This window comes from Syngnathoides biaculeatus, chromosome 11 (assembly GCF_019802595.1).
Source record: "Syngnathoides biaculeatus isolate LvHL_M chromosome 11, ASM1980259v1, whole genome shotgun sequence".
NCBI classification, from domain to species: Eukaryota; Metazoa; Chordata; class Actinopteri; order Syngnathiformes; family Syngnathidae; genus Syngnathoides; species Syngnathoides biaculeatus.
In genome coordinates, this window is record NC_084650.1 from 4,249,379 (window position 1) to 4,275,837 (window position 26,459).

Here is a 26,459-nt window from a genome sequence, read left to right on the forward strand (position 1 = left end):
TCACAGTGGGAATGGTGTGTTCAGGGTGATGAGCTCTGTTGCTTTTACGCCCAACATATCCTTTTGCATTGAGGCCAAAAAGTTTGATTTTGGTTTCATCTGACCAGAGCACCTTCTTCCACATGTTTGGTGTGTCTCCCAGGTGGCTTATGGCAAACTTTAAGTGAGACTTTTTATGGATATCTTTGAGAAATGGATTTCTTCTTGCCACTCTTCCATAGTGTTGACTGAGGGATCGAAGGTTGCGGGCATTGGGGCTTAAGTGTATAGATTTCTTCAGATTGTCTGAGTCTTGATGATGATATGGACTGTAAATGATGAAATCCCAAAATTCCTTCGAATTGAATGTTAAGAAACCTTCTTAAACTGTTAGAGTATTTGCTCACGCAGCTGTTCACAAGGGGAGAACCTCAACCCATCCTTGTTTGTGAACAACTAAGCTTTTTGGGGATGCTCCTTTAAATGATGCCATTCACCAGTTTGCGATTAATGGTCTTCTGACTGGACTACCCAAAAAGAGCATTAAACAGGTGTAGCTCGTTCAGAATGCTACAGTTCGGGTTGTGACCAGAACAAAGTGGTCAGAGCATATAACACCAATTCTAATGTCTTAACATCGTTACATTGGCTTCTAGTCAGTTTTAGAATTGATTTTAAAGTTATGTTACTGGTCTATAAATCACTAAATGGTTTAGGTCCTGAACACGTGAAAGAAATGCTCATGTAATACAAACCCAGTAGGGCTCTGAGATCGATTGACTCAGGTCTAATAATGGAGTGGAGAATCCAAAGCAAACAGAATCTGCATTGAGCGATTATGGTGCAAAAAAAAAAAAAATTGAATAAATTGCCAACACAGGTGACGTCAGCCCCTAGTGTGAGTGTTTTAAAATCCAGATTGAAAATTCTTCCTTTTTCTCATGGGTTTCAGAGGTTTCAGTGATATTTGTTGCACTAAAAGCTGTTTTAATTGTATTTTTTCCAAATGTTTTTATGCATTTGAATCATTTTAATCAGGTAAAGTGCATTGAGATACCTTGTGTATGAAATGCACTTTACAAATAAATTTGCTTTGGTTTGCTAATCTGCTCACCTGCAGAATTTTCCAAACAGATTTTTTTTCAAGCATTGCTCAGCTTTCCCAAACATTTGTTGCCCTGTACCTGTTTTTTTTTTGAATGTGTTGCAGGGAACAACTTCACAAGAAGAATAAGAATAAAATAATATTTGCAAAAATTATAAGGTTAATCAGTTTGAACATTATCTCATGTTTGTAGTGTATTCAATTGAATATTGGTTGAAAAGGATTTGTAAATCTTTTTGTAAATATTTGTAAATATTTTGCTTTTAAATTCAAATCTTACACAATGAATGATTTTTTTAATGATTTATTTGTGTGATACAGCTGCAAATAGGTATTTGAACACCTGTCTATCAGCTAGAATTTTGACCCTCAAAGACCTGTTAGTCCACCTTTAAAAGTCCACCTCCACTTCATGTATTATCCTGAATCAGATGCACCTGTGTGAGGTCGTTAGCTGCATAAAGACACCTGTCCACTCCATACAATCAGTAAGACTAAAACTTGTAACATGGCCAAGACCAAAGAGCTGTCCAAAGACACCAGAGACAAAATTCTACAACTCCACACGGCTAGAAAGGGCTACGGAGAAATTGTCAAGCAGCTTGGCGAAAAAAGGTCCACTGTTGGAGCAATCATTAGAAAATGGAAGAAGCTAAACATAACGGTCAATATAAATCGGAGTGGAGCCCCATGCAAGATATCACCTCGTGGTGTCCCAATGATTCTTAGAAAGGTGAGGAATCAACCCAGGACTACACGACAGGACTTGGTCAAAGACCTGAAAAGAGCTCGGACCACCGTTTCAAAGGTGACTGTTGGTAATACACGAAGACGTCATGGTTTGAAATCATGCATGGCACGGAAGGTTCCCCCGCTTAAACCAGAACATCAAGGCCCATCTTAAGTTTGCCAATGACCATTTGGATGATACACAGCAGTCACGGGAGAAGGTTTTGGGGTCAGATGAGACCAAAATTGAACTTTTTGGTCATAATTCCACTAACCGTGTTTGGAGGAAGACGAATGATGAGTTCCATTCCAAGAACACCATCCCTACTGTGAAGCATGGGGGTGGTAGCATCATGCTTTGGGCTGTTTTTCTTTACATGGGACAGGACGACTGCACTGTATTAAGGAGGATGACCATGGCTATGTATTGTGAGCTTTTGGGGAACAATCTCTTTCCCTCAGTCAGAGCATTGGAGATGGGTCGTGGCTATGTCTTTCAACATAACAATGACCCGAAGTACACAGCCAGGAAAACCAAGGAGTGGCTCGGTAAGCAGCATATCAAGGTTCTAGGGTGGCCTAGCCAGTCTCCAGACCTAAACCCAATTGAAAATCTTTGGAGTGTTTCTCAGCGACAGCCCAGAAACCTGTCTGATCTAGAGATCTCTGTGGAGGAGTGGGGAAAAAATCCCTCCCGTAGTGTGCGCAAACCTGGTGAACAACTACTGGAAATGAAAAAAATTGTGTAATGAAATGAAAAACCTCTGTAATTGCAAACGAAGGCGTACAGTAGCAAATTACAAATAACATTGGTTTTCTCAGGTGTTCAAATACTTATTTGCAGCTGTATTACACAAATCGTAAAATAAATAAATAAATAAATAATTCTGATTTCTGGATTTTTCTTTTTAGATTATCTCTCTCACAGTGGACATGCATCTATGATGAAGATTTCAGACCCCTCCATGATCTCCAAGTGGTAGAACTTACAAGATAGCCGGGTGATCAAATACTTATTTTCTTCACTGTATGGGCTTTTCAAGCTAGAGAAACAAATACTCTGAGTGGCAAATAGACATGTGAAATAGTGTAAAGCATAGAGTGTCTTACAATTCTCATGGCATTCGTGAAGAACAGAACTGATGAGAAGAAGATGAGAAAATATTTCAAATTAATAAATTCTGAACCTTATTTAGCGCTCTCTCTCTCTCTCTCTCTCTCTCTCTCTCTCTCTCTCTCTCTCTCTCTCTCTCTCTCACACACACACACACCACACACACATGCATACGCACGCACGCGCGCGCACACACACACACACACACACACACACACACACCACACACACACACACACACACACACACACAACACACACACACACACAACACACACACACACACACGCTACGTACCATCACCTGGGTCTTGGGAAGTGAGGTTTTTCCCTGCTAATTCTGACATCACTTCCTGTAAAATGTCAGTGTTGCCCTGGCCAGCCGAAGCTGAATGATAAAACATTAAGATCACCATAAATCACAAAATTTATGTACACACACAGTTTTTTGTACACAAACAGATGGGTTGTTGGAGTGCCTTCCCACCCGTCAAGTGCAAAATTAAGCAATCAAGGAAATATTCCTATTTCTAAAAATGTGTCAATGAGTGAGCCGCGGTTCTGCTCTCTTGCCCCACTTTTTAATAATTGTTAAATAATCTGGGACTTTTTCAGTTGTGACTTTTTTTCTAAAGCACTCCTGCTCACTTCTTACTTCAATGGTTTTGTACATTTTTCATAAAGTGTGTAGATGTAAAAACGTCTTATCCTCACCTGCTTTATAAAAAATAGCCAGCAAATGATCAAAAGTGGCCAAGCTGGGAGCTATGTAAAGAAACATAAAAATCACATTACATTATCATGCTTGAGAAAGCTAAATATTTGTCTTCAGAATTACCTATTCGCAGAGCTGTCATCTCACTCAGAGTGTGTAGTGCCAATGTCCTGGCCAAAGTACCACAGCGTCTCAAGGCTTTGAGAACACAGTTAAAGGTCTGCAGATTGGGCTGGATTTTCTGTTGATTCATCTGATTTAAAATCTCCTACAAATGAAAACAAAATTAAGAGAGTAATGACAATCACGCTTTACCTTGAACTTGTACGCCAATAGTCATACATGTACTGTATATCATTGTAAGTGCCTATAAACAATTGTGATTAGAAACTATACAATTACATTGCCTTTTCATAAATTGTAAATAGACCTCTGTGGTCCCAAAACATTTTGTCTTCATGTCTTTTCTTTGGAATTTCTAATACAGGTTAAATTACAGTACAAAAATGAATTAACTTGTACAACATTCATTCCACATCCATTCTCTCATCTTGGAAGAGGAGATGTACTATTGTCAGGATGTCTGAAGTCTCACAGTGATTAGGTTCCATCTGTCGATGTATTTGTCTCTGACTTCCGGAGCAGCTGAGATCAGAGTGTTGAAAATATGGATGTCACCTGGAAAGAGTCTAAGATTGGTGGCTGCTTGGAGACAACAAATAACTACAGAATACATTACATTTCAGATTTACCGAATATTTACATTTTATAGATTTTAATATTTATCTCTTTGAAATCATCTCATAATAGAGTACATCTCAAGCACTGCCTAGGACAGACGATTAGTCCAATAAAGCCCATATGGGGAGGTTAAACAGTATTGACGATTTCATGTACCTATGCTCCCACTTAATCTCTGTGTATCCAAGACTGTGACATAATGCACTATTTTAACAACTTAAGACAAAACTACTGCATCTCCTTTTCCTTTCAGCCTGTACCATTGGGGGACGCCACAGCAGGTCATCTTTTTCCATGTCAGCCAATCTCCAGCATCCTCCTCTCGTACAACTACCCTCATGTCTTCCCTCACTACATCTATCAAGCTTCTCTTTGGTCTTCCTCTGCCTCTCTTTCCTGAAAGGTCCATCCTGATCACCTTTCTACCAATAGACACACCCCTCTGGACATGTTGAAACAATCAAAGTCTGCTCTCTCTTATTTTGCAAAACAGCTAACCTCAGATGTCAATCTGACATTCTAATCCTATCCAACCCTAGTCACTCCTAGAGAGAACCTCAACCTCTTAATTTCTCCCACCTACAGATGTAATTCCTGTTGTCTCTTTAGTTCCACTGTCTGTAATCTGTGCATCACAGCTGGCCTCACCAGTGTCTTAAAAACATTTCCCTTCATCCTAGCAGAGACTCTTATATCACACAACATCCCTGACATCTTCCACCCATTCCAACCTGCTTGGACCTGATTCTTCACTTCCTTCCCACACTTACCATTGTTCTGGACTGTTGACTCCAAGTATTTAAAGTAGTTTGCCCTCACTATCTCTTCTCCTGTAGTCTCATTCTTCCTCCTGCACCCCTGTTATTCATGAACATATTCTGTTTTACGCCAGCCAATTTTCATTCCTCTCATTTCGAGTGCGTGCTTCCTCCATTCTAACTGTTCCTCTACTTGCTCTCTGCTTTGCCTCCAGGTCAGAATGCCATCTTTAAACGTAATGGTCTATGGGGATTCCGATCTTTACTCATCCATCCATCATTACTGCAAACAGAAAGGGGCTGAGGGTTGATCCCTGATAAAGTCCCACTGCCATTTTTTAAAATCCCTGATGCAGTCCCACTGCCACCTTAAACAATTGTCACACCTACCGCACACCTCACCATTGTTTTACTAACCTCATACCCCATGTCTTCTTCTATTCGTACAAAGTTCTCTGCCACTCTAAACCTCTGCATGCAGGACTCCAGTTCCACTGGGTACTCTGTTATCGGCTCTCTCTAGATCAACAAATACTTCTGTTCTGAGTCTTAAAAGCCCAACTTCATTGTGCCTCTTAATTTCACTACCCTTGTTATTAATAATGGGAACCAGCACACTTTCTCCATTCCTCAGGTATTTTCTCACCTACAAAAATTCTGTTCAATAACCTGGTATAACTTTCCACAGCCACCTCTCCTAGATGCTTCTGTCGCACCACAGGAATGTTATAAGGACTAACTGCTTTGCTATCTTTCATCTTTTTAAAACGTTTCTAATTTCCCCAAACTAATCACTGCTACTTCCTGATGCTCCACACTTGCCTGTTTTAATCTTCCTTTTCTCTCATTTTCCTCCATCAATACTTCATAGTATTGTTTCCATCTTTCTAGTACATGACTGGCACCGGTCATCACATTTCCATCTCTACCCCTAAGCACCCTTACCTGCTGTACATCCTTCCCATCTCTATCCCAGCGTCTGGGCAACCTGTGAAGATCTTTTTCCGCTTTCTTTAGTCTCCAACGATCATATGCTTCTTCCTTCCTCACTTCCTAACCGTTCCTCTTTTCTAGAGGAAAATGTTCACTACTGTCATTTCCATGCTTTTTGCTACATCGACTATCAACTGTCCCTCCAAATTTCTTTTCCTGGTTATCCAAACTTAACCATCACCCCTGCTTCCTTCACCAATATATCTATTACAATCCACACAAATGAGTCTCTCCGCCAGGAATGCTGAGAACTAATTTGTCTTTCATCTCTGTCACATTTTACCTGTGGCGTATAGCCACTAATTAAATGTCTGCTGTAGCTAGAGGGTCGTCATCCAATGACCTAAGGGTAGCTAGTTCGAATACGAGCTCTGCCTATCCCAAAGTCAAACTGTCCTTGGGCAAGACATTGAACTCTAATTTGCTCCGAGTGGGCCTGGCATCACCTTGGCATCACTTACCCACTGGTGCATAAATGTGTGTGAATAGGTGAATGTGAGGCTTTGTAAAGCAAAGAAAACCAAATTTATTTATAAAGCACATTTCAAACACAAGGTAACTCAATGTGCTTTACATGATTAAAATAATTTGAATACAAAGAGATAAAACATTTAAAATGGGGGCAAAAACAAAAATGACCGGAGTGTGTGATATATATATATATATATATATAGTGAAGAAAATAAGTATTTGAACACCCTGCTATATTGCAAGTTCTCCCAATTAGAAATCATGGAAGGGTCTGAAATTTTCATCGTAGGTGCATGTCCACTGTGAGAGAGATAATCTAAAAAGGAAAATCCAGAAACCACAATGTATGATTTTTTTTAATGATTTATTTGTGTAATACAGCTGCAAATAAGTATTTGATCACCTGACAAAACCAATGTTAATATTTGGTACAGTGGGCTTTGTTTGCAATTACAGAGGTCAAACATTTCCTGGAGTTGTTCACCAGGTTTGCACACACTGCAGGAGGGATTTTGGCCCACTCCTTCACACAGATCTTCTCTAGATCAGACAGGTTTCTGGGCTGTCTCTGAGAAACACAGAGTTTCAGCTGCCTCCAAAGATTTTCTATTGGGTTTAGGTCTGGACACTGGCTAGGCCACACCAGAACTTTGATATGCTTCTTACGGAGCCACTCCTTGGTTTTCCTGGCTGTGTTGTTCGGGTCATTGTCATGTTCAAAGACTCAGCCATGACCCATCTTCAATGCTCAGACTGAGGGAAAGAGGTTGTTCCCCAAAATCTCACAATACATGGCCGCGGTCATCCTTGCCTTAATTCAGTGCAGTTGTCCTGTCCCATGTAAAGAAAAACACCCCCAAAGCATGATGCTACCACCCTCATGCTTCACAGTAGGGATGGTGTACTTGGATGGAACTCATCATTTGTCTTCCTCCAAACACGGTTAGTGGAATTATGACCAAAAAGTTCCACTTTGGTCTCGTATGACCACAAAACTTTCTCCCATGACTCCCCTGTATCATTCAAATGGTCATTGGCAAACTTAAGACGGGCCCTGACGTGCTGGTTTAAGCAGGGGAACTTTCCGTGCCATGCATGATTTCAAGCCATGACGTCTTAGTGTATTACCAACAGTCACCTTGGAAATGGTGGTCCCAGCTCTTTTCAGGCCATTGACCAAGTCCTGTTGTGTAGTCCTGGGATGATTCCTCACCTTTCTAAGGATCATTGAGACCCCGCGAGGTGATATCTTGCATGGGGCTCCACTCCGATTGAGATTGACAGTCATTTTTGGCCTCTTCCATTTTCTAATGATTGCTCCAACAGTGGACCTTTTATCACCAACCTGCTTTGCAATTTCTCCATAGCCTTTTCTAGCTGTGTGGAGTTGTGCAATTTTGTCTCTGGTGTCTTTGGTCATCTCTATGGTCTTGGCCATGTTACAGGTTTGAGTCTTACTGATTGTATGGGGTGGACAGGTGTCTTTATGCAGCTAACGACCTCACACAGGTGCATATGATTCAGGATAATACATGGAGTGGAGGTGGGCTTTTAAAGGCGGACTAACAGGTCTTTGAGGGTCAGAATTCTGGCTGATAGACAAATGTTCAAATACTTATTTGCAGCTGTATCACACAAATAACTTGTTAAAAAAAAATCATACATTGTGATTTCTGGATTTTTCTTTTTATATTATCTCACAGTGGACATGCACCTACGATGAAAATTTCACACCCCTCCATGATTTCTAAGTGGGATACTTATTTAACTTCACTTCACTGTATTAGATAGAACCTGAGTGAGGAGAATGAAGGTCTGAGCCTAGAAAGTCAGATGAGTAATTCTACTTCAAAGGAACTCTGTCTACTTCAAAGGAATTCTATGGCCATTTGGGGCCTTTACAGTCAGCCACCTCACAGGTGACCACCAGGGGTTATCACCAGGAGTTCTAGTTCCAGTTTTCTTTTTTTTTTTTTTTTTTAAATTGCATTCAAGTATTCAAGGCCCACAGACTTCCTAGGGAAAGAAGGGGGGGATGTGCCATAGGTGAGGTGGGGAAGGCAAAGTCCCCATTAGAAAAGAGGAAAGTGGAACCTCTGGGGGTGGGGAAAATACTTTTAAGGAGCAAACAAAGGAACAGAGGAGACTTTTTTGGAGAGCTCTGGAAGGCAACTCGTAGCTGGCATCTGAAACACCTCTTAATAAAACAAATTAGCCCAAACTTCAATTTCTGAGATTGCTTCCTCCATTTGTTGATCGGACTCAAGGGGAAATTCACTTCATTTTAATCATCTAAAGCACATTGAGTTACCTTGTGTATGAAATTGGCTTTATAAATAAAGTTGATTTGTTTTTCTCTCAAGTCGTATCTAATGTTCCAATAATTTTGTCCATGTTTGATTCATCTACACCAAGCAACTTACCTGTCAGTCTATTGTTCAGGAGATCTGTGTATATACTGAAGGCTTTTACATAGGCTCCATGCTGTAGACACAAATACATTTTAGAATGCAATCAAATTTAATTATGCAGTATTGTTCTACAATGCAAACAAACTAGCCACAACACTATGGCCACTTTCATAAAATCATAATATCCAAACTGTAGCTGTGTTAGTTTGGAATTATTGTGAGGTCTATCATACATTTGCTCATAGATTGATTATTATGACTATGAATGACAAAATGCTTATGCTCATTACTTATGCAATGAAGAATGTTTGGCTTTGCAATGAAGATATGCTTGATTTGTACATATAAATATTGGAAGGATTTATTAGGTTGACTTCCTTTCCCAACAACACCAAGAGAACAACTCCCTTGAGCAAAGGAAGCTCCAGCAAGACTGTTCCGGAAACCCGATTGCTGAGGACCGTTCAACAACCATTGTTGCTGAAAACCTATTGCTACTGATTGATTGTTTGTTTTGCTTACACCATACATTTCGGAATCTTGCACCTACATGCATACACAGTCACATGAACATTTTGCTCTCCCCTCGCTTTTAGATTGTAAGCATTGGTAGGGACGTCCTAAAACCTAATAAAGAGAGAAGGTTCGTGTAAGAATGCTTGAGAGCGTGGGTGGTAATTGTACATTGCAGTATTTCTTCGTTCTCCTCAAGGCTTTGAGCAACAAACTTTGGTGTCCTTCTCTCCTCATTGTTTGCTGGTTAACAAATGTCACAATTGGATTAACCGGACAGATATTGTATCTTTACAAAAGCTAATACAGTAATCCCGCTCTACTTTGCGGTTCACCTATGGAGCTCGTGCACGTGATGTCATTTTCACGGCGCCATATTGCCAGTCAAACAGAGCTGCTCGACATTGTGGGAGACATTGAACTGGATGAGAATATTTACAATAGAGACCTGTTGTGCTGTTGGATGTCACAACAGACGAGACAGATATTCAAAGAGATCATTCTATAGCATACCATCTGAAAAGATCGATGGATTTCGGCAATTAAACGTGATGGCTGGTGTCCAACAAAATACACACGCCTGTGTAGTGATCACTTCATTTGAGGTAGGAATTATTCGAAATCTTAAAGTACCAATTAGTATATATAATGCAAAGTCACTCATTTGAGAACAATGCATATTTAAAAAAAGAAAATAAACCCTCTGTCACAGAGAGGTATACGTGTGGCTGCAATCGCTTCATTATACGTTCCGTGGAGACAATTACGCCCCCCCATCATAGTTGATGAAGGAGATTTTGTGTAAAACCAGGGGTCATTTATTTAAATATTGGTATTTGTATTGAATACTAGCTGAAAAGGTCAATAGATTCCGGCAAAGGTTAACGTGTGGCCGAATACGCTTCCGCATTCACGAACTGTCAACCCGTTGTCCCCCCCCCCCCAATCATAATGAATGCCGGTTTGTGTAAAACCAAGGGTCAATCATTTAAACATTAAAATTTCTATTAAAAAAATGTATGTGGCTCCATCACTATGTGGGATTTATTCTTGATTAAGAACAAATCCAGCAATTAAGTATTTGTATGTGTCCAGGCTTTTAGACACTTTCAAACTCTTGTGTGTGAATAGCGACGACTTCCTCACCAGATACATGTGTAAATCCAGTTGTCCAAGACAAGCAGAAGCGTGTTCACAGTCCACTTGCTTATCGGCGAAAACATCGACTTCGGCATGAAGTATGGGTCCTCTATGCCAACTGTCTCAAATTTTTCCGCGTACCTTCATTTATTATCACCTTCTAAATGTTTAACAGTATCGGACATAACTCTTGGCGTCATGCTATGAGACATTTTTGTTTCATCTCAACGGATTTATGGCAATATGGCCAGTCACGTGATTTCGGTGACGTAGGTGCACGAGCTCTATAGCGGATTCAGTACACCCCCCCCCCTCCAAAAAGGACATCGTACTATACTACAGTAGTACTATACCCCATTAAGAAGACCCTCCCACCCTCCACCCCAAAAAAAAAAATCCAGATCGGCTTTTTGGAGCTGATTAACTGGATCATCGAAGCTCCACCCAGCAACTCTGTCCCCCCCTTCCTTACATTTTCTACGCTGTTGTCTGTGTGTGCATAACCTCTCTAGTTCAAAATGCATCCAAAGCGCTCTGGTTAATATTAAAGCTGCCGCCGAAGCACCCAAGCTGAAGAGAAAGATGCAAAATAAGAGGATTGCTTGAAAAGGGAGCTGCCTTCACTTTGTGGATAGAGGATTGCAAAAAGAACAGCCTGGTGACAATGAGGAAGAAGAGGGAGCTGATGCATCCAATGAGGAATTCACCCCCTCGAGCACGATTTCAAAAGTGTCCAACAATACAGTGAAAAAAATAAGTTTTGAACACCCTGCGAGATTGCAAGTTTTCCCACTTAGAAATCATGGCTGGGTCTGAAATTTTCATCATAGGTGCATGTCCACTGTGAGAGAGACAATCTAAAAAGAAAAATGCAAAAATCACAATGTATATATTTTTTTTAACCATTTATTTGTGTGATACAGCTGCAAATAAGTATTTGCACACCTGTCGATCAGCTAGAATTCTGACCCTCAAAGACCTGTTAGTCCGCCTATAAAAGTCTATGTCCACTCCATGTATTATCCTGAATCAGATACACCTGTGTGAGGTCGTGAGCTGCATAAAGACACCTGTCCACCCCATACAATCAGGAAGACTCAAAATTGTAACATGGCCAAGACCAAAGAGCTGTCCAATGCCACCAGAGACAAAATTGTAAAACTTCACGCGGCTGGAAAGGGCTCTGGAGAAATTGCCAAGCAAGCTTGGTGAAAAAATGTCCACCGTTGGAGCAATCATTTGAAAATGGAAGAAGCTAAACATGACGGAGTGGAGCCCCATGCAAGATATCACCTTGTGAAGTCTCAATGATCCTTAGAAAGGTGAGGAATCAGCCCAGAACTACACGACAGGACTTGGTCAATGACCTGAAAAGCGCTGGGACCACCGTTTCCAAGGTGACTGTTGGTAATACACTAAGACCTCATGGTTTGAAATCATGCATGACACGGAAGGTTCCCCTGCTTAAACAAGCACATGTCAAGGCCTGTCTTAAGTTTGCCAATGACCATTTGGATGGTACAGAGAATGTTTTATGGTCAGATGAGACCATAAAACATGAGAGCTAGAGAAACTAGTGATAATATTTGGTACAGTACCCTTTGTTTGCAATTACAGAGGTCAAACGTTACCTGTCGTTGTTCACCAGGTTTGCACACACTGCAGGAGGGATTTTGGCCCACTCCTCCACACAGATTTTCTCTAGATCAGACAGGTTTCTGGGCTGTTGCTGAAAAACACAGAGTTTAAGCACCCTCCAAAGATTTTCTATTGGGTTTAGGTCTGGATACTGGCTCGGCCACGCGAGAACCTTGATATGATTCTTACGGAGCCACTCCTTGGTTTTCTTGGCTGTGTGCTTCAGGTCATTGTTATGTTGAGGGTTAGGGTTAGGGTTCATAGTAGGGATAGTGTTCTTGGGATGGAACTCATCATTCGTCTTCCTCCAAACACGGTTAGTGAAATTATGACCAAAAAGTTCCATTTTGGTCTCATCTGACCACAAAACCTTCTCCTATGACTCCTCTGTACCATCCAAATGGACATTGGCAAACTTAAGACAGGCCTTGACATGTGCTGGTTTAACCAGGGTAACCTTCGATGCCATGCATAATTTCAAACCATGACATCTTAGTGTATTACCAACAGTCACCTTGGAAACGGTGGTCCCAGCTCTTTTCAGGTCATTGACCAAGTCCTGTCGCGTAGTCCTGGGCTGATCCCTCAACCTTTCTAAGAATCATTGAGACCCCACAAGGTCATATCTTGCATGGGGCTCCACTCTGATTGAGATTGACAGTCATGTTTAGCTTCTTCCATTTTGTAATGATTCCTCCAACAGTGGATCTTTTTTCACCAAGCTACTTGACAATTTCTCCGTAACCCTTTCCAGCCATGTGGAGTTGTATAATTGTGTCTCTGGTGTCTTTGGACCTCTCTTTTGTCTTGGCCATGTTACAAGTTTGAGTCTTACTTATTGTATGAGGTGGACAGGTGTCTTTATGTAGCTAACAACCTCACACAGGTGCATCTTATTCAGGATAATAGATGGAATGGAGGTGGACTTTTAAAGGCGGACTAACAGGTCTTTGAGGGTCAGAATTTGAGTTGATAGGTGTTCAAATACTTATTTGCAGGGGGGTCACACAAATAGTTAAAAACTCATACATTGTGATTTGTGGATTTTACTTTTTAGATTAGCATTAAAGGAAAATGAAGAGAACAGAGAATAAAAATACACACACACAACACTATGCTTAATATGCTGACATTGACTCGCATTTCGTTTGTTTCCTTACGGTTGTTTATGGACTCACGATTGCTTTATTTATCACATTTGCTGCGTAACTCAAAAAAAGAGGATTCGTGGCGATGTGGCCAAAACAAGTTGGAGATGGTGAGGGAGACACATCCCGTGTTCTCCTCGCGAGCAAAGGTTTTTCTTGTCGAGGAGGTGGTGCCACATCACCGAACAGCGGGGTGCTGGAAGTGACATCGCAACAATGCGTCGCGGGCATTCGGTGCTTCACGAGAAGACATCATGTGTTTGGTTTGTTTGTGACTTTCTGTACAGCAATAAAAATGTTATTTTATTGTTATTGTTTCACTAGAGACTTGTACTGTTGTCATTTTTGTCTCAATTATGCAATGTGTAATGCTGTACTGTTGATTAAATGTTCTGGTACCAAGACGGCAGCTCCAGCAGAAGTTTCCATAGTGATTAATGGTAACTATACCAGTAATATACTGTAATACAGTAAGTGTTTTATAATTTAGATTTATATGATCAATTTATAATAATGTATATCTTATATTTATAAGGTTTTATCATTAAAGATTTCACACTTTTGTCTTAAATATGTGAAGTACAAATACTGTTTACATTCTGGTACCCGTATAAACTACTTTGCAGTTTTTTACTTTCCGCGGGTAGTTCTGGTACTACTTAACCGCAAAAAAATGAGGGATTACTGTACTCCTATATTTTAGTCAAATTAAGCAGCACCAAAGCAGTTACCGATATGTAAAAAACAAATGAAAAAATGTCCTACCTTCACCATGCCTCTGATGAGAGCAGAGTAACATCGTGTATCTCTCTCTGGCAGCAGGTTAAATATTCTTTCTGCATTATTATCTTCTCTCCAGGTAAATGTGAGTAAGTCCGAGGCTCGACGCACCTTCCCTTTCCTCTTCCTCACCTCAGCCCCTGACTCCTCGTGGAAAAGCAATAACGCAGAGTTAAAATATTTTAGGTTAAAGAAAGCCAAAAATGGGATTTGAACCTGGATACTTGTGATCATCATCTCCTCTCTGTTTTACAACCTTTTCTTTTTCAATTTGGTAAGATTTCGATCAGTGATTCCCAAACAGTGTGCTGGGGTACATTAGTGTGCCGTGAGCGCTGTTCAGGTGTGCCGTGGGAAGTTAGCCAATTTTATGCAATTGCTAAAAAAAACATTTATTCCAAGAAATAATGACACACAATGACAGACAGAACAAAAAAATCCTCTTCTATTAGATGGCAGGAAGTACATAGAGTAATTAAATCGATCCATTTTTGGTGACATTTCCTTTTGTTGGTGTGCCGTGGGATTTTTCAATTGTAAAATATGTGCCTTGGCTCTATAAAGGTTGGAAATCATGGATTTAGATAGACAGTGACTTTCATTTCTTGAACCATGGAGTTACAGAGAGGACTGAATTAGCAGTTACTCACCATGTCCTCTGTCTGTATCTCATGCTCCTGGACAGGGTCTCTGTCGCAAAAGAGACATATCAAGTCTAACAGGTCGTGGATTGTTTCCATTGACACAGATGCTCCTAGAACATAAAGTTGAAGTTTTAAACTTTTGCCGACAAAAAAAAAAAAAAAAAAAAAATACTGCACACAGGGTGCATATTTGGTGAGAGTATTTGCATATATAATGTTCCCCACTATCCTGGAGTTAATGTTCAAATCACTGCAATGTCACTGATTAGTTTGTGGATTGTACCTGTAATGGAAATTTGTGGTTTTTAGTGATCATTATTGATTGTTTCTAACTGTATACTGACTATTGTATGACCATGCACATATGAAAGGAGGGCCTGTCATCAATGCGCTTTTCAGCCATATATTAAACCCAAAGCAGTAAAACACAATGAGCACACATGTATAATTGCTGCTGCCACAGCTCATGCCTTGACACTCTCTCACACACAGACCTGCAGATGTCACACGCAATCCTACCAACACCCACCTCTTAAAGGCATATATCTAACAATATAATATGTACAGTGATTCCAATACATTATACATTTTTGTGTTAAAATACCTTTATGATGTGCTTAAGTGTGGAAAGGGTATAAACTACAGAAAAACAAGGTTTTGATTTTTACCCCAGGTAAGTCAGTCAATGTATCTCCGACTTTCCCTGCATGGATGTTGCACTCACCAGCTTGCAGTAGTTGATCGTATACGTCGATGGCAGCTTTGACTTTTCTCAAGCTGATTCTTTCCTTCAGTGCCTCTTCGCTCACTTCGTCAAGGCGGAGTGATACTGTACCTGGCATCAGACACTATAGATACATAGAACAAATTCCATTGCAATAACTTTAATAACTAAGATTTGATGACATGACTATCCATCCATCCATCATCCATCCATCCATCCATCCATCCATCCATCCATCCATCCATCATCTACTGGTTTTCCAGGTCGGGTCCCGGGGGAAGTAGTTTCAGTAGGGATACCCAGAGTTCCCTTTCCCCAGCCACTTCTTACAGCTCTTCCGGAGGGATCCCGAGGCGTTCCCAAGCCAGCTAAGAGAAAGTCTCTCCAGCGTGTCCTGGGTCGTCCTCGGGGATTCTTTCCGGTGGGACATGCCCGGAACACCTCACCAGGGAGGCGTCCAGGAGGCATCTGAATCAGATGCCCCAACTACCTCATCTGGCTCCTCTCAATGCGGAGGAATAGCGGCTTGACACTGAGCCCCTCCTGGATGACTGAGCTTCTCACCCTATCTCTAAGGGAGAGCCCGGACACCCTGCAGAGAAAACTTATTTTGGCTGCTTGTAGCCGGGATCTTGTTCTTTTGGTCATGACCCACAGCTCATGCCCATAGGTGAGGGTAGGAATGTAGATTGAATTTTTCTACTTCTCATTTCTACGACAAACATCAAAATCTATCATACTGTCCATAAGTTATCTACATATTGTACGTTTCTTACAGGTATATGTGGTTCAGCAAAATGTTTGGTGAAGAACTTTGGGTAGCTGTTGACAAAGTATTTAGCTGCAGATCTTCCAGACTCTTGAGAGAGAGAATACAGCTTCTGCAAAGAGAGGTAGATGAAAAGAGGAAAAGAGAGAGGAAGCGATATGATGCCTGTTATACTAACAAATGTTGGGTCTTTTTTCCTTTTAATAAATAAGGTGCTGTGAAAAAGTATTGACCCCCTTCTCAAATACTTCTATTTTTGTATCATTTAACTAACTGTTTAGGCTCATCAAAAAATGTAGAAATCAGACAAATAAATCCAAGGGAAATTGAATTGCTGTTTTTAAATTTGAATATCTTTTATGAAGAAAAAAAAAAAGGTTTCAAAGTTACTTGGCCCTGTGTGGAAAAAGTGATTACCCTCTTTGTTAAATCGTAAATTAATTATGGCTAATCACTAATATTGGTTAAAAAAAAAAAAAACCTTCCCAGGAGTGGCCAGCCTACAAGACTTATGGCAGAAAAAAAAAAAGGTTTTGGATTGGCTTAGTCAATGTCAAGACTTGAATCTAATTGAAAAGCTGTAGTATGACCTTTAAAACGCCAATCTTGCATGAGAACCCTCAATTTTTGCTGAATTCAAACAATTATGCAAGGAACAGTAGGCTACATGTCTGTACAGAGATGTGACTCATTGGCATCGAAAACCTCTGGTTTCAGTTGTTATTGCTGATCCTGGGCCAACCAGTTACTAAATTTAGTTTAAGCAGCAATTCCCCCCCCCCCCCTCCCACAGGACCAGGTAACTTTGAATTGTTTTCTGTCATTAATAAATTAATTCACCCTTTAAAAAAAAACATTTTAAGCCCAATCGGGATATATTTGTTGATTTACATTTGTTTAATGATGAGGAAGTGGGGAAACTTCAAAAACGTAAGAATTTGGGAAGGGGGACAATACTTGTTCATGGCACTCTACATAAATAAATTGCATACAGTGGGTACTGAAAGTATTCTGACTAAAATCATTTAAGTTAATTTTGTTCACACAATTTAGACACCGTATCCCATATCGGAGACTTATTAAAATAGAAAAATTGAAATAATCAAACAGCCATAAGTATTCAGACCCTTTGCTGCAAACCTCCAACATGGTGAGAAATAAAATTCTCTGGTCTGATGAGCCCAAGATAATGTCTTGGCCTTAATTCTAAGCAGTATGTACGGAGAAAAACAGACATTGTTCATGACCTGTCTAATACATTCACATCACTGAAGCATGGTGGTGGCAGCAGAATCATGCTGTTGGGATGCTTTTCAGCTGCAGGGAAGAACGTGAACATCACGACTCTCTCCACACACTTGCCATTGATGAAGAGCGGAGCAAGTTCAATTTGGTTCCTCCTTAAGTCTACAATGATCTTTGTTTTTATATTGTTCAGTGCCAGATTGTCTGCACCAGGTTGTGAGCTTTCTGGACCTCCTCTCTGTTGGGTGCCTCGTCTATCTTTCAAATCAGTCAAACCACTGTTGTGTTGCCAGCGAATTCGACGATTATGTTATTTTTGTGGACTGGGCTACAGTTTGAGGTGGAGAGACAGTTACAGGAGGGGGCTTAGCATGCATCGCTGTGGTGAGCTTGTGCTCAAATGTACGGATGGCGGTAAGGTAGGAGTTGATCCTCACAGTCTGTTCTGTTGGTCAAAAAGTCCTTAATCCAAGTGCATGTGAAAGGAAGGAGGCCCAAAATGTCCAGTTTCGTCGTCAGAATTTTCATAATTTGTTAAAGGCCGAGCTATAATTTAAAAAAAAAAAAAAAAAAAAAGAGTATCCTTGTGTACCTCTGCGGTTGTTTCAGGTGACTCAACACAGCTACGCGAATGGCATCCTTTGTTGATCTATATGAAAACTTGTGGTTGTCAAATTTGGAGATCAGGCAGTCTTTGATGTACTTGAGAACCAGCCTGTCGAAGCAGTTCATCATGACAGGTGTGAGGGTAATTGGGCGATAGTCATTGAGGCGAGTTCAGGAATTCTCTTTGGGGATGGGAACGAATGATTTAAAAAAAGTGGGGATAACTAATTGGGCCAGTGAGAGGTTGAAGGTCTCGCAGAAGACGCTGGACAGCTATTGGGCCTATGCACCTTACCTGGTACTCCCCGCCCGGCCCAGCAACCTTCCTGAGGTTCATGGCGAGGAGCACACACCTCACATCATGCACCTGTACAGTAAGTGGAGAATTACTGGAGCCTGGTGGGGGAAGCACTGGAGCAGCTGAGTGTCGCAGAGATGATTCAAAGCGAGCAAAGAAGGTGTTAAACTCCTCTGCCAATGGCTCATTTGTGTCTCCTGGTGTCACATCACAGCCTCAAAAGTTTGTGAGACTCTGCAGACCTTGCCACACCACCCAAGGTCTGTTCTTTGCAAGATGGGACTCTTCTTGAAGTCCTATTTGGCATTTTAAATACCCTTTATCTGCTTATCTTGAGCTGTGCGGCAAAAACCTCTGTCACCTGACCTGAAGGCAGTATCACGGGCTCTGAGGAGTTAATGGACCTGGCTGGTCATCCAGGATTTCTGATATTTTTCCTCAAACACAGGTTCCATGCAGAACTTAATATAGTCCAGTACAGCCCTGTGTATCGGTCCAGGTCCTGGTGTACAAAAAGGTCCCGGTCTGTTTGTGGAAGCAGTCCTGAAATTCACTGAGTACAGACACTGGCCATGTTGTTACAGTCTTTGTGTTGGGCCTGGACCTCTGTCTGAAGGCGATGTATGAAGGGAAAAGATGCAGGGAGATGTGGTCTGACTCACCAATGTGGAGGAGGGGTGTGATTCTGTAGACGTGCTTGATGTTGGAGTACACATGGCCTTCAGTGTTTCCATCCCTTGTTGGACATTTAACATACTAGTGGAACATCGTGAGTGCAGTCTTCAGATTGGTCTTGTCAAAGGAATACTCCATTGAACAATGAAAAGCCTTAATCTGATAGTCATGTCACATGTACTGTACCGTGAAAATTTGAGGTTAATTTGATATCATTTAATAGTGTTTTGAGAAGATTTTTTATCAGCAGTTACAAATTTTCACAGGCGCCACCATTTTGGTGAGTCACATGACTTAAAAAACAGGAAGTGATGTAAAGTTTGCACAAACAAAGGAAGACACAATAACGAACAATGCTGATTTCTCAGATTTATCCTCATCTGATGAAGAAATAGCAGTATTGGTTGATCGGGAAGACGGAGGAATACATCCATACAGATTTGAACCTATGGCTGTAAATAATGGTGAATATTTGGATGGATTTTCGGATGGAATGACACGCAGTCCAACGAGCTAACTAACCACAGGTGGAGAAAGTTCGAACGCTGATTGTGTCAGAACAATAATTATGGAAACTTTTGACAAAGGTCAAAAAAAAAAAAAAAATATGAGGAGTACCGAAGTTTTCAACAAGAATGGACAGCCTTTGTGGAGAGGGAGGGTTTTGCTGTGATCAGATGGGGAGTATGCCAAACCATTTGTACTCGACGTTGCCAATCAACATTTTGCCAACTTTGCATAAAGACAAGATAATCAAACGAATAAAAGACATGCCTTTGTCGGCAAGAACTGTTCACCATCGTACCATCATGGTGGCAAATCAAATTGAATTACGTTCATGATTAACGGATGGAAGTTTCAATGACCGCATGACGTATGAAAGCACAAGAAGTTGCATTAATGGAAAGAAGTACTTTTGTCATGATTGGTTAGCAACATCATTACAATGTTATTTAAAAGAATTCAGACACTTATTGTATTCTAAAAGTGTTGGTCTTAAACACGCAAATACACCTGTACATATGTCGACTCAGGGCTACCACACATTTCGAGCCACTGGGTTCTTAAATGTTTCTTTTTCTGACTGGGCAGAATATGCCACCGAGCCTTCCTTGGATTACTTCTATCCAAATTATGGCAACATTTCGGGATACAGTAGGGCATTTTCACGTGTTGGTGGTGGTGGTACTGCATGTGTTTACACTACAAATCGGCCATGATTTCTTTGTTTACGCACAGAATACGTCACATCCGCGCAAGCAGGTCATGTGACTTGCCAAAATGGCGGTGCCCATGAAAATTAGTAATTACCGCTAAAAAACTTCTCATAACACCTTTAAATGATATCGGATTAACCTCAAAATTTGAAGGTACAGTACATATGACATGGCCTATCGGATTAAGGCTTTTCATTGTTCAGTGGAGTATTCCTTTAAAGTCCCCGCTTATAATGTCAAGGCCATCAAGGCAGGCCCGTTGCTGTTAGTGTTGTGCGGCTTTTCAGAAATAAGTGAGAAATGCTCTCGGTAGGAGCTCCCGGACAACTGGCCTACGATAGCCAAGGTTATCAGGGAGACAGGGAGAAGAATACTTGGTGTATCCTCTAGTAGGAAAGGGGAGAAGAAGACTTAGACTTAAAACTACAGGAAATCATTCATGAGGTTACCGAAGAAAAATGGGATACTGAGAGAACTGAGAAGAGGAGAAAGGAATACATTGAAAACTGATGTAAGGGAAAGGGAGAGGTGGCAAATGCTAAACAAGAGGCATATGAAGACATGTACATCAGTTTGGACAAAAAAGAATGAGGAAAAAGATGACAGAATAGCCACAGTAAGTGATAGAGATGGGCAGGTTAGGGTGATTAAAGAGAGAGATGGAAACGTGTTGACTGGTGCCAGTAGTGTACTAAACAGATGGATACAATACTTTGAGAAGTTGATGAATGAAGAAAATGACAGGGAATAGTAGAAGAGGCAAGCATCGTGGACCAGGAAGTGGCAGTGATTATGAAAGGGGAACCTAGAAATGCACTTAAGAGGATGAAAAATGAAAAGGCAGTTGGTCCTGATAACATACCTGTAGAGGTATGGAAGCATTTTCGAGAAGTGGGTGTGGAGTTTTTGATGAACTTGAAAAATGGGGGAAAAGTGTGCTTGTTCCCATTTTTAAGAACAAAGGTGATGTGCAGAGTGGTGGGAATTACAGAAGACCAAAGAATAAAGAAGAATAACGATGAGCCATACGAGGAAAGAGTGGTGGAGGCTAGACTCAGAACAGAAGTATTTGCGAGCAACAGTATAGTTTCATGCCTAGAAAGAGTATCACAGATGCATTGTTTCCCTTGAGGATATTAATGGAATAGTACACAGACGTTCGGAAGGACAAACAACAACATTGTGTTTTTGCGGCTCTAGAGAAAGAATATGATGTGGTACCAAAACAGGAACTGTGGTACTGCATCCTAAAGACTGGAGTGGCATAGAAGTTTGTCCAAATAGTACAGGACATGTGTGAGGGCAGCAGAACAGTGATTAGGTGTGCTGTAGGTGTAACAGAAGAATTGAAGGTGGAGGTGGGACTGCATTAGGGATCAGCTCTGAGCTCCTTCCAGTTTGCAATGGCAATAGATTGATGACAAATGAGGTTAGGCTGAAATCCCCTTGGACCATGATGTTTTTAGATGATGTTGTGATCTGCGGTCCAAGCAGGGAGCAGGTGGAGAAACAATTAGAAAGGTGGAGGCATGCACTGGAAAGAAGAATGAAGATTAGCCAAAGAAAAACAGAATATATGTGCATGAATGACATGTATGGAAGAGGAAATATGAAGCTGTAGGGAGAAGAGTTTGCAAGGGTTGAGTACAGAGCAATTCTAAGTGTGGTAAGGAAGTGACGAAATGGGTTCAAGCAGGGTGGAACAGCTGGTGGAAGGTGTCAGGTATGTTATGTGACAGAAAATTCTCTGCTAGGGTCAAGGGCAAAGTTTATAAAACAGTGGTGAGGCTACCCATGATGTATAGATTAGAGACAGTGGAGCTGAAAAAAAACGAAAGGAGAGCTGGACATAGCGGAAATGAAAATGTTGACGTCTTCTCTAAGAGTGAGTAGGTTGGATACGATTAGAAATGAGCTCATTAGAGGGACACCAAAGTTTTATTTTTAGAGACAATGTTAGAGAGAGCACCCCTCCTTGAGCCGTAACCTTATTGTGGTGGAGGGGTTTGTGTGTCACGATGATCCTAGGACCTCAGTTTTCTGGAGCTTCAGGCCGATGGTAGGGTTACCCATGCCAAACAGTTTCTAGGTAAGGGACCAGAAAAAGTACCACTCCATAAACCCCTCTGAATCAGGTTTCCCTTGCCCGGACAAGGGTCACAGACCCCCCCCTCTGGAGCCAGGCCTGGAGGTGGGATTCAAAGAAGAGCGCCTGGTGGCTGGGCCTGCAGCCATGGGGCTCGGCCGGGCACAACCCAAAGGGTAAAGGGTCACCACCTGTGAGAGGGGCCATAGGAATCGAGTCCAATGTGAGGATGGAGATGCCAAGAAAAAGAGTGGGAGGAAGACCAAAAAGAATGTTTATAGAAATGGTAAGGGAAGACATGAGGACTATTTGTCTGGAGAGGAGGATGCAAGCAATAGGCTTACAAAAAATATATATATATATATAAACACACTGTGCCGACACCTAACGGGACAAGCCGAAAGGAAAAGAAGCTGCTCCAATACAAAATGAAAAGTATAAGAGGGTCTGAATACCTCTCATATCCAATGTACTAAATGAACAATTATTTTAAAGTGTGTCTTTAAGAAGCATGGTTACAAGCATTGATATTGAATGAGAGTCAATTGTTGATAAATGAGAACAACAAAGTCAGTTAAGATCAAAATGCAGCGTAGGAGTGTGAATGTTTCGCACAAACTCAGCAGAGTTCCTCGGGGAGAGGTAAGGATCATCTTGGAATTGGTAGGGATATGCTGTAGGATCCTAGTGGGGGAAAAAAGAGAAATAATTATGTTAACAGAAAATGAACCACAGATGAATTACTTTTGTTAATTGTCATGAATTTTACATCTTGAACATACAGTGAAGAAAATAAATATTTGAACACCCTGCTTTATTGCAAGTTCTCCCACTTAAAAATCATGAAGGGATCTGAAATTTTAATCATAGGTGCATGTCCACTGTGAGAGAGATAATCTAAAAAGAAAAAATGATTTTTTAATGATTTATTTGTGTGATACATACACCTGAGAAAACGGATGTTAATATTTGGTACAGTAGCATTTGTTTGCAATTACAGAGGTCAAAGGTTTCCTGTAGTTGTTCACCAGGTTTACACACTTTGCAGGAGGGATTTTGGCCCACTCCTCCACACAGATCGTCTCTAGATTAGACAGGTTTCTGGGGTGTTGCTGAGAAACACGGAGTTTCAGCTCCCTCCAAAGATTTTCTATTGGGTTTAGGTCTGGAGAGTGGCTAGGCCACACCAGAACCTTGATATGCTTCTTACGGAGCCACTCCTTGGTTTTCCTGGCTGTGTGCTTCATGTCATTGTCATGTTGAAAGATCCAGCCACAACCATCTTCAATGCTCTGACTGAGGGACAGAGGTTGTTTCCCAAAATCTCAAAATACACGGCCGCGGTCATCCTCTCCTTAATACAGTGCAGTCGTCCTGACCCATGTGCAGAAAAACACCCCCAAAGCATGATGCTACCACCCCATAGTTCACAGTAGGGATGGTGTTATTGCAATGGAACTCATCATTCATCTTCCTCCAAACACGGTTAGTGGAATTGTGACCAAAAAGTTCAATTTTGGTCTCATCTGACCATAAAATATTCTCCCATGACTCCTCTGTACCATCCAAATGGACATTGGCAAACTTAAGAGAGGCCTTGACATGTGCTGGTTTAACCAGGGTAACCTTCCATGCCATGCATGATTTCAAACCATGACGTCTTAGTGTATTACCAACAGTCATCTTGGAAACTGTGGTCCCAGCTCTTTTCAGGTCATTGACCAAGTCCTGTCGTGTAGTCCTGGGCTGATTCCTCAACCTTTCTAAGGATCATTGAGACCCCACGAGGTGATATCTACCGTTATGTTTAGCTTCTTCCATTTTCTAATGATTGCGCCAACAGTGGACCTTTTTTCACTAAGCTGCTTGGCAATTTCTCCGTAGCCCTTTCCAGCCGGGTGGAGTTGTAAAAATTTGTCTCTGGTGTCTTTGGCCAGCTCTTTGGTCTTGGCCATGTTATAAGTTTGAGTCTTATTGATTGTATGGGGTGGACAGGTGTCTTTATGCAGCTCACGACCTCACACAGGTGTATCTGATTCAGGATAATACATGGAGTGGAGGTGGGCTTTCAAGGGCGGATCAACAGGTCTTTGAGGGTCAGAATCGTAGCTGATAGACAGGTGTTCAAATACTTATTTGCAGCTGTATCACATAAATAAATTGTAAAAAAAAAAAAAAAAAAAAAAAAAAAAAAAATCATACATTGTGATTTTTGGATTTTTCTTTTTAGATTATATCCCTCACAGTGGACATGCATTTAGGATGAAAATTTCAGACCCCTACATGATTTCTAAGTGGGAGAATTTGCAATATAGGAGGCTGTTCAAATACTTATTTTCTTCACTGTAATCACAAATGTGAAGCGCATGGGGCGATTTGTATTGCTTGAGCTTCTTCTACAGCTTCTCTGCAGCTGTACATGGGTACGAAAAATTAGATAAGGAAAGAACGATGGGAACTTACCCTGCGTACAGTCCTCGCCAAAGCCTCCAGTACTGACTCTTTGCTCCTTTTAAGTAAAAAATTACATAGTTGTTATTCTTGTGACCATTAGTTTTTAGAAAAAAAGGATCATAGATAATCCTTTTGGGTTTTGCTGGATTTCTGCATAAATTGGTCAACAAATGTGTTCTGACATTTTCTCAAATCATAAGAATTGACAAACACTTCATCTTCTCAACTACTACCACACAATTATATTTAAATGATTCTACGGGATTATACCATGTAAAAATTGACAATGCAGTGTAGAATAAGTATTGGAACCACTGGATTTAACAACTGGTTAAGCGTCCTTAAGTAGGAATAACATCAAGCATATGCATTTGTGGGTTAGGGTTTGGGTTAGCAAACCCCACCACCACTAAAATTTGTTGTCGTTTTTAATCTATATATTTTTTTAATTTAATAAACTGTGGAAATGTAAAAACCATAGAGTCGAGACTAAATAATTTAAAAATACTGTACCTTGCCTCAAAAATGGTTTGTTCCCCTCAATCTCACCCACCTCTTGACGACCAGGCTCGGAGTGTGCTATCTTAACAGAACAATACACTCACTACACTTCCAGTGATTTACAATTGAGGTGTAAGTAGTAAATCCCTGGCTTAAACCAGGATATTTAGAACATCTCAACTTTTACCACTCAATACTAACACACTCTTTTTATTAGCAGACCTAATTTTAGCTGCATTTAATCAGTTCACTTTTGTGTTACGTAGGAATTAGCTGAATAGCTAGGAAATATTTCAGATGGTCAGAGACAGAAACGCTGTCCTCAGTTTGAATTGGAATCAGAATCTTTCATGCAAACTACAGTTGAAGCAAGAAGGTTACATAAACTGTGCAAAAACACTTTTCATTTTTTTGTCTCCATGTCTGAAGCCAAATCAAACAAACTTCTCCTGTTTCAAGTCAGTCAAGATCACCTAATTATTTAATTTTGTTAAATGCCACAATAATGGTAGAGAAAATTTCTTGGAGAATTTTACATTTTCTTCTAGGTTTAAGGTTTACATACACAAAAAGTAACCATGTCTTTAAAGAGTATGGGAAAGTCTAGATGGTGATGTCATGACTTTGGAAGTTCCTGATAGGTTAACTGACAGGATGTAAGTAAATCAACGCCATAACTGGGGATGTAGTTAAGGCCACACTGCAAAAACCCTGCTCCCTTGTTTGAAATCATGGGGAAAAAACAAAAATCAAAAGAAATTGACCAGGAAATCAAAGAAAGAATCATCGCACTCCACAAGTCTGGCTCATCCTTGAGTGCAATTACCAGATACACATTATCTGTTCAAGCATTTATATGCAAGTATAAATATCATGGGAGTGTCCAGCCATCATACCGCTCAGGAAGGAGATGGACTCCATGTCCCAGAGATTAACGTGCTTTGGTCTGAAATGTGTGTGTGATAAAGACCTTCTGAAGATGCTGAATTAAACTGGTAAGAAAGTGT

General features: G+C 40.8%; 1 protein-coding gene and 1 long non-coding RNA gene across 5 annotated transcripts in view; one reads left to right on the forward strand and one right to left on the reverse strand.

Annotated features, from left to right (window-relative positions):
- Positions 1–2,889, forward strand: part of LOC133508670 (uncharacterized) — a 29,075-nt gene extending 26,186 nt beyond the window's left edge. The window contains exon 3 of the long non-coding RNA XR_009797117.1: positions 2,726–2,889. This is a non-coding gene — a long non-coding RNA (uncharacterized LOC133508670). The remainder of the gene's footprint in view (positions 1–2,725) is intronic.
- ptcd3 (pentatricopeptide repeat domain 3) overlaps positions 1–26,459 on the reverse strand; it is a 40,045-nt gene that overhangs the window by 6,896 nt on the left and 6,690 nt on the right. For 2 of the 4 annotated variants that reach the window (XM_061834949.1, XM_061834947.1), the window contains 12 exons: positions 24,961–25,006; positions 23,113–23,181; positions 16,378–16,482; positions 15,602–15,725; positions 14,884–14,987; positions 14,219–14,380; positions 9,027–9,087; positions 4,236–4,318; positions 3,764–3,908; positions 3,640–3,690; positions 3,224–3,313; positions 2,924–2,952 (listed from right to left, as the gene is read on the reverse strand). In XM_061834949.1, coding sequence (XP_061690933.1) covers positions 2,924–2,952; positions 3,224–3,313; positions 3,640–3,690; positions 3,764–3,908; positions 4,236–4,318; positions 9,027–9,087; positions 14,219–14,380; positions 14,884–14,987; positions 15,602–15,725; positions 16,378–16,482; positions 23,113–23,181; positions 24,961–25,006 — 1,069 coding nt within the window. The remainder of the gene's footprint in view (positions 1–2,923; positions 2,953–3,223; positions 3,314–3,639; positions 3,691–3,763; positions 3,909–4,235; positions 4,319–9,026; positions 9,088–14,218; positions 14,381–14,883; positions 14,988–15,601; positions 15,726–16,377; positions 16,483–23,112; positions 23,182–24,960; positions 25,007–26,459) is intronic. The other 2 variants (XM_061834948.1, XM_061834950.1) reach the window with 2 other exon arrangements.